At 35.0% G+C, this 8,607-nt stretch overlaps 1 protein-coding gene across 1 annotated transcript; it reads left to right on the forward strand.

Annotated features, from left to right (window-relative positions):
• The first annotated feature begins 3,287 nt into the window (after nt 1-3,287).
• Nucleotides 3,288-6,688, forward strand: LOC114713065 (disease resistance protein RPP5-like). Its single transcript, XM_028897642.1, has 6 exons — nt 3,288-3,401; nt 3,552-3,635; nt 4,257-4,492; nt 4,736-5,831; nt 5,917-6,192; nt 6,293-6,688. The coding sequence occupies exons 1-6, from the start codon at nt 3,288-3,290 to the stop codon at nt 6,662-6,664; spliced, it is 2,178 nt and encodes a 725-aa protein (XP_028753475.1). The 3' UTR covers nt 6,665-6,688.
• The last annotated feature ends 1,919 nt before the right edge of the window (nt 6,689-8,607 follow it).

Genomic DNA, 8,607 nt, shown 5'->3' on the forward strand with positions numbered 1-8,607 from the left:
ATTTAAATACTGTTTTTTTATAATTAAATATAAATATCTTTGTATATTACAATTAAATAATATTATTTTAATTATAAATGGTTTGATCCTGGTTGAACCATTAACTCTTAAACCACTGTCTCAACCGGTTCAATAGCCGGCTTGGTTTTTTGAACCTTGAATGGAGCTAGAGTGTGTTTAAATTAATGATGGGAGAAGTTATTTTTTTCAATATGATTTTTGTAAAAGTCAAATTAAGTAAAATTTAGGTCTTGTAATATGATTTATATTTGGATTGGGTTTTGTAAAAAATTCAATTTGAGAAGCTGAAAGTTATTTGGATAATTAATAAGAAATAAATTTAAATATAAAATAACTAAAAAGAAATTGAATATTACATATTTATATTATGATAATGGTCGGAGAATAATTAAAATTAAAATTATAAAAATAAAAATAGTTCTTTTTAAGAATAATTAAAACTAACATAATACATATAAATTTTAGAAAAATTTGAGAAAAAGTCCTCCTATTAAAAATATAATTAGTGAAAAGTATCTAAATCATAATACAAGCATTCTATATGTATAATATTTACACTTAGTATATAAAAGCTATCAATTACTTCTTACCAATTAAATTTTTAATAGAACATAACCACCAAGTACTTGGATCACCTGGTAAGGGATTGTTCCAGCTTAACCAAAGGTCACGGGTTCGATTCTTTGGGCACGCGGCAATGTAGGTGGTAGGGTAGCCGCCCTTAAACAGGCCGGCCCATTTAAACCCGAGTCTCAAAAATAGGTGGCTTTCTCAAGCCTAGCCTATGAGGTGACGGGTTTAGGGCTAGCCCCCAGGCTTCTAGCTTGTTTAACTATAAGTATAATTTTTTTAATGTTTATTGCAGATTTTATTAAAATAACAAAAATGAAACAATCAAATTACTAATATAATATATAAATGCAAATAAAAATAAGCCACAAACATAAACATCATCATATGTAAACATCCAAAACATCCATCACACTATAATAGAGTTTGTTGAATAGACAAACTAAACAGAAGACAGACAAAAAAAAAAATACTAAGTTCATATTAAACAACTAAACAAGCACTAAGTTCATATTTAAAAAATAGAATTTTTAAAAAAAATTGTTGGCAGGCTTAAACAAGCCAGCTTGTTTAATTTAAGGCCCTACTTCTTTTAAGGCCAACTTACCTTTGAAGGCTTCAAATTACTAGCCCGGCCCAACGAGTTCGGCTTGTTTTACCGGCTCTAGCCAAAAGCAATAAGTTGGAGCTTTTGGGGAAAAAAAAATACTTTTAAACATAATTACCTTTACTTTTACAGCCAATCCAAACATTTATTTTGAGCATGAAGTTACTTTTTTCAGTGGAGAAGTCAATTTTGTGAGCCACTACTGTGATCCCAAATAGACTCCTAATTGATGAAAGAAAAGGAAAACACATCAAACACAAAACCTCATTGTATGAGCAGCCAGTTGATCTCATAATTCAACTAAGGAAGATCCAGTGTCTTCACCCTCTGAAATTACGTCCTAGTTCATATCTATTTTCAACTAGCTTAATTACTCTAACGTTCATTTTGACCCTCCAACCTTAGGTCAATCATGTTTACCTTCATTCAATCTCTTTTCCTGAGACCATGCCTGTCCATACACTTTGTCTGAACAGGCCAAGTATATTGTATTCCCTCTGCTTCTATTATAAGCTCAAATTTATAAAAGAGTATGGTTTATTATATAAGTTTTAATTTAGATTTATCTCAATATTTAATCATTTGGCTAATTTTACTCTTAATTATTTTTTCTCTTTCTCTTTTGGCCCACACTGTCTCATTATTTTTTTTGGGAGAATTACAATGACATCTCAAGAAAGAAAAAATTACAAAACTTGTCATTACAAGCTACTCAAGTTGTTATTGGGACATTTTAGTAATTATTTCTCTTTCTTAGGACTTGATTATAATTTTTCCTTATTTTTTTCCATACATTTTCTCTCTCTTTTTTTTATTTATCATACGAGCATATTTGAAATCAAGAGTATATTAGTTACCTATTTATTGCTTTTAATTAATTTTAACTTATTTTCTGTTATACACAAATCTGTTATTTGAAACTTTTAATAAAGATCGAAGTTAGTAGCCATCAACGATTCATGTACCTCTTTCGATTCTAAATATACGAATTAATTTGTAGTATAAATTACACTACAGACTAGATTATATATTTAGGATCAGGTTACACTACAAACTAGTTCTTATATTTAGGATCAAATGTAGTATATTGTTGACTGTTAGGCAGTTATAGATGCGGGCACCTTGAGATGTCAATTCTTTGAGACTAATTAATATGGTTTGAAAAACTGAAAGAAATTTAATGACATGCGACTGCTTGAGTACTATGACACGCAACTTTGCGCTTGTGGCTAAAGATAATGGGCTGATGTTATTGATTACATAATTTAAGTTTTGGATATGTATTTTATTCAAGGGAGAAATTTAGGTTTGTAAAACAAAGCCTCTAATAAAATGTTGAAGAAATTCTTTTGCCCCGTTTGGCAATGGTGAACTCAAATCAGAGAAGTGGTATTTTTGAATTAAGTTTCTTGCAGAACTCAATTCCATCAAAATTAATAGAGTCAAGTTCCACACCCACCTCATGGAACTCAGCTCCACTTCCCTCAGATCTCAAGTCTATAATAAGGATAGAATGGTATATTACATAAAAAATTTATTTGACTGTAGGGTAACCTATTGAATTGTCTCATTGGCACATAGTTCTCTAACTATATTTATAAAGTAGAGAGGTAATGTTTTATTATTCTATTTATAAATCACATTGTTAAATTTTTAATATAAATGTATTATTTTGCCTTTCATTTATTACTGTGTATATTGTTCTTTTCTTAGAATATAAATATTAAATAATAGCAGTAAAATTTAAAAGAAAATTATTAAATTATTAAGCAGAGTTAATGATATTTAATGTTTTCCTTTATTGTATCAAAATATATTAAAAGTAATTTATGAACAAAATTAGAGGAGACTTGCTAGCGTATCTCGCTTCTATCTTAAAATGTCAAATTGGTTAGTTGGAGTTTGCTATTATGACAAGACAAGTTGCAATTTGATTGGAAGTCCCCACAAAGACGAAGCCAAATCAACTGATAAAATAAAATTAAGAGATAAACATTTGGCGTCAAGTGAAAAAGACGAGAGATATTAAGGGGATACAAGGCCAAGCCTATCCATAATAGCCTTGAGTAAACAACTGTGAATCAATTCCATGGAGAAGGGTAGCCGATCAACGAATAAGCAGATCAATGTTTATGTAAGTTCCAGAGGCGATGAAGTTGATGTTTACGAATTCACCAACAGGCTTTGTGCTGCTTTTGAAAGTGTAGGTTTAGTTACCTTTGCGCCCAACAATAAGCTCGACACAATAATGAGCCTCCATCTACCTAAACACCTTGAAAGAGCCATTCGTGAATCATGGGTTTTAGTTGTTGTCTTGTCCAAAACTTATGTTGCTTCAACACGGTGCTTGCAGGAAATCCACTGGATTTCTCGGTTCCCTGAGTTTCTCATTGTGATACCAATTTTCTACTCTATCGATCCAATCAAGGTGGTAAAGGTAAAATTCTTCTATCAATTGTCTCTCTTTTCGATCACTTTGGCCCTTGAAGAGATCCAAGTTCTTGAAAATTTACCTTCTTAAGCTTCAGGTTGTGTGACTGCTATATAGGCTTGAAAGATTTCTCTCGCTCCATTTCTTTTCTGATATAATACAATTATATGCACGTCCACACACAAACATGTTAATGCTAAGTACGAACCGAGGCCTCATCCAAACTTGACTGGCGGTGCTGCCACTGACCATTTCTTTCTCTCCACAAATTCCCCTCTCAAGGTTGTTGATGTCTACTGCTAAGAACAAAATCCAGGAGAACCTATTTCAAAAGACTAGCCTATTAGCAGAATAACTTCTTTGAACTTATAAACACACTTCACTTGTGAGGCTTGACCAGAATGAGTTTTGTCCTATTGCTTGTTCCTGCGCCTGGTAGGATTTTAGTGTAATTGATTGTGATATGTAGTGCTCTTTTTAAAAGAGGTTGAGTTCAAAGAAGGAGTTGAAATTCATATGTATTGTGATTATCAGTGATTCATGCATCAATCTCCAAATCCTCCTTTTTAAGCATCAGTTAATCATCTGCAAGAATTCTGATGATATGTAATGCCAATTTGCCACCAGGGTTTTGATACGATCTGGAATGTGGCCAAAAGACTCAGGAATGACAAAAAACTAACAGCAGAGGATATGTTGAGAATCTACCACGATGACCCGAACGAGGCACTATTCTCCATCCAACCAACCATTGACGATTTAATGCGGTTACAATGCTTTTCTAAATATATAGGACGGTTTCAAGAATGGAGGTATGCTATACAAAAAGTGGTGGACCTCCCGGGTTGGGATGTCCGACATGGGTAAGTAATTTCATTTGCTCTTAGATCATGCATGTCCCTAAATCTCAATACGTAGGCCAATTGTAGAGATTTTTATTAGAGTAACTGTTAAACAATTAGTACTAATAACAAATTATATGCATGGTTAACTGATAAAATCTTTGAGGTTAACAGGCAGCTATATGCATGGTTGCCTACTGACACTTGTGGACAAAACAAAGCCGATTCATTTGATGTGTTTGTTTTTTTCCTTCTTTGCTTCAGTCAAAGCTCGCGAGTGATCAAAGGAATTACTAACGAGGTCCTGACACAATTGCATCAAAGAGATTTTCCTTTTGAGATGGTTGGGATGCAATCTCGTGTGGCCGAAGTCAAAAGGCTTTTGAATTTGGGTTTAGATGACAAAGTTGGAATAGTGGGCATTTGTGGTATGGGCGGAATAGGGAAGTCAACTCTTGCTCAGGTATTGTACAGAAGCATTTCTTGCTGTTTTGACGCTTCTTGTTTCCTAGAGCATATGAATGAAGCTTTAACGCAAGATGGTGGATCTCTACAAGAAATTCTTCTTCAGAACCTGGAGACCAGAGATCCAGATGTAAGGTCTATTCTGAAAGGAATGTTCTCAACACACAGAAGTGTAGGACACCACAAGTTTCTCCTAGTTCTTGATGGTGCTGGTTTTGAACAAAATCTGGAAGCAGTGAATTTGATTCGGAAATCTAATTGGTTTGGAAGGGGAAGTAGGATTATCATAACAACTAGAGATGAACGAGTCCTTCAACTATGTGAAGTGGATGCTATTTACAAGCCTAAATTATTGAGTGAGGACGAAGCACTTCAATTATTTTGTGTAAAAGCCTTCAGCCATAACTGTCCTGTGAGAGGATATGAAGAGATGACACATAGTGTGCTTGAATATGCTAATGGCCTTCCATTAGCAATAGTGACTCTGGGTTCATCCTTGTGCCAAAAAAGCGTGCAAGAGTGGAGAAGTGCCTTGGCTCAGTTAAAGAGAATTCCTAATCGTCAAATAACGGAAGTTCTCAAGAAAAGTTTTGATGAGTTAGATCAAATGAACAAGGAAATATTTTTAGATATAGCATGTTTTTTTACAGGGATGAAGATTGATTGGGTAAAGGAAATTCTATTGTGTTGTGGTTTCTCTGCAGAAAGTGGAATTGAAGTTTTGATTGAAAAATCACTCATGAGCATTTCCAATCACAAAATTGAAATGCATAATATGTTGCAAGAAATGGGACGACATATTGTTAGGCAAGAATTCCCTTATGAGCCAACTGAATGGAATAGGTTGTGGCTTCTAGATGATATTGATTATGTTATGCAACAAGATGAAAGCATGGTACGTTCTATTCACTCTTTTCCTTTAGTATAACATTATAATCCACAAAATTCACTTCTTTTCATATAAATTAATTTATTCTTAGGCTGTTGAGAGAGTTGAAGCTATAGTCCTAATTTTGGAAGACTCAAAAAGGGCTGCTTTGAGAATTGAAGCTTTATCAGGCTTGAGCAATCTTAGACTACTTATATTTCATAACGTGAGCTTTTCCGGAACCCTACATTGCATTTCAAACAAGTTACGATATGTTTGGTGGCATCAATATCCTTGCACAAGTTTACCATCAAGCTTTGAGCCTTATGCATTGGTTGAATTGATTTTGCCTGACAGTAAAATTGAAGATATATGGGAAGGCAGAAAGGTAGTGCTAACATTCGCTTTTCTATACTTTTTTTGTTTCATTGCCCAAAGTGTTAAAGAGTTTAATTATTGACTGTACTCCCACTCTATTTGATTTACAGACGCTCCCTAACTTGAAAATCTTGAATCTTAGTGGTTCCAAAAATTTGGTTAAGATGCCAGATTTTGGAGGGGCTCGAAATCTTGAAAGCTTAGATCTTGAAGCATGTACTGGATTATTGCAACTTCATCCATCTATTGCTGAAATATCAAAGCTCAAGCTCTTAAATTTGAGAAGCTGTAGTAATCTTGCTAGTATACCTAATGCCTTGTTTTGTCTAAACAACTTGGAAATGTTAAATCTGGCTTGCTGCTCAAAACTTGCTCATTGTTTGAATTTTTCCCCTTTTGAAGTGCTTGATGAAAATGAAGTAACTCAGCAGCAACCATTTTCTTGTAAGAGACAGAAATTATGTAAACGAAAATCTATTTAAGTGCTTTGGTGTTCAGGAATGCTATATCATTTCCCAGTCATCTCTCTTTCTCATGCCCTTCTCTCCCTCTCTCTGTGTGTCTATATATATATGTGTGTGTGTGTGTGTGTGTTATTTATTCAGCTCCTGTTTCTTATGCCTATATATCTTTTATTTATAGAAACAAATCCCTTCTGTTCTTATATTGCAAATGTGGGTCTTGCTGATTGTCGCTTTTGCTTTTTGTCTCAGCAAGTTAGTTATTCTGTCCAAGCAACACTCTGCTTTGCTCTGTTTTGCTCCGATTCACCCAATGCCACTATTTTCCTACCTGAAAGTGACTATTTTTGGCCGTCTAACATGAATTATTGTAGCTTCACTTCTTTTACAAAAATTCTCTGCAACACAAAATATATCATCGTCGAAGCCTCAACTTAAATGAAACCAAGCCAAGATGATGAGAAGAAGAAAACAGGAGAATCACTCGCACTTCACCTTCCGAAAGCGATGGATGAATCATGGGACGTTGGTTTTGTTAGTGGGATTACTATGGTCAATTCCTATTCAATTTTCTTTGCTCATGTTTGTCCCGAGGCTCCAAGAGTCTTAACTAGCAAACTACAGGCACGTATATTAACTTAAGTGTCGATCAATTAGTAAAAAAACTGTCAAAATGTGTAAATGAAGCAGTTTTCTTATCCTCTTACATGTTAGGAACAAATTCGCTTCATATGTAGTGCTTTGGAAACCGGAAATTTTTTTTATTTATTGGTAGAAATTTCAAGTTTTTATTTATTGGGCAAGAGATTTTTTATTTATATTTTAAATGGTATGGTCAGGAATGTAATATGGTCAAGAAGGAATTGACAGCCATGAGTGAGTGGCAAGTGGGGTGCAGTTTGCCGAAAAGCCACACAATTGCGTAGAAATTAGAAACACTTGTTCATATCTCTTTCAGGTCAAGTTCCAAGAAATTTCCACCTGAACAGTCCTCCCTTGTTTTCGTTTTATTGGTCTCTTTCATTGGCAGAGCCATGAAAATATCTTCAAAAGCTCAGCGAGTTGAGAGTGGCATAGAGAGTTTCGCTGGCAGATCGTCATTGTAATATCTTAAATTTTATTTTAGGTTTAAAAAAAATAGTTAAAGAAAAAATAAAAAATAGGGAAAATGACAGATAAAGAAGGCTGAAATAATAAAATGCCAGAATGGGAAGCTAAGCAAATGTATTACCAGATAGGGAAGTGTTGCCTGATTTGGGATTATGCAAATGTTGCACAATTACAAAACAGCCCCTCATATGCAAACCGAAAAAGTGACCGGTGGAAGTGTGGAAGTTGTGGCGGGAGCTGGAGGAAAAAGTTGGGAGGGACCACGAACGTGGGAGCATGAACGCGCGAAGCAACAACTGAACGACGGAAGCGAGGTTAGTATCCAGTGACTATATTGTTCGCCTGTGTCTTTTGTCCCTCTCCTTTATGCGCCGGTTGATTTTCCTCTTCCCGTTGGATGGCAATGTCGTCGATGTGGGGATGGTTTTGAGGTGGAGAGGGTGGCGAAGCATGGAGACGGCGTGGGTATATAGAAAGTGTGGGGGGAAGGACGGTGATCAGAGGGTGAATGCAGGGGAAGGAAAAACACTGAGGGAGAGGGGTTTGATGGCGTCACAAGTGGGTTAGAGTGATTAGTGTCAGATAAATGGACAATGTTGGAGGGAGATTCGAATAATGGAGTGGATTGATTCTGAGAAAACGAAGCATTAGTGTGGACAGGAAAGAAATGATTGTTTTGTTGCAAATTATAAGCATGAATGTGTCAAACCCTAAGTTGGTCGTGTAAGTTGATGATGATGGTATTAAGTCATATAATCATTCGACTTCTGTTATGTTATCAGTGCAGGTAATGAAGATAAATGAATTTCGCAGCTGGGTCATCTTGTGGGAAGGAGCTGTTCTGTTATTTTCAT

This window comes from Neltuma alba, unplaced genomic scaffold, assembly GCF_004799145.2.
Source record: "Neltuma alba isolate B1F8T4 unplaced genomic scaffold, ASM479914v2 tig00011414_pilon, whole genome shotgun sequence".
Taxonomy (NCBI): Eukaryota; Viridiplantae; Streptophyta; class Magnoliopsida; order Fabales; family Fabaceae; genus Neltuma; species Neltuma alba.

What these genes read in the sequence shown, in the direction of transcription:
- LOC114713065 (XM_028897642.1), top strand. Translation starts at nt 3,288, where the DNA reads ATGGAGAAGGGTAGCCGATCAACGAATAAGCAGATCAATGTTTATGTA. An exon ending in GGTTGGGATGTCCGACATGG is followed by an intron (nt 4,493 to 4,735) that starts GTAAGTAATTTC and finishes TCTTTGCTTCAG; the next exon opens with TCAAAGCTCGCGAGTGATCA. An exon ending in TGCAACAAGATGAAAGCATG is followed by an intron (nt 5,832 to 5,916) that starts GTACGTTCTATT and finishes ATTTATTCTTAG; the next exon opens with GCTGTTGAGAGAGTTGAAGC.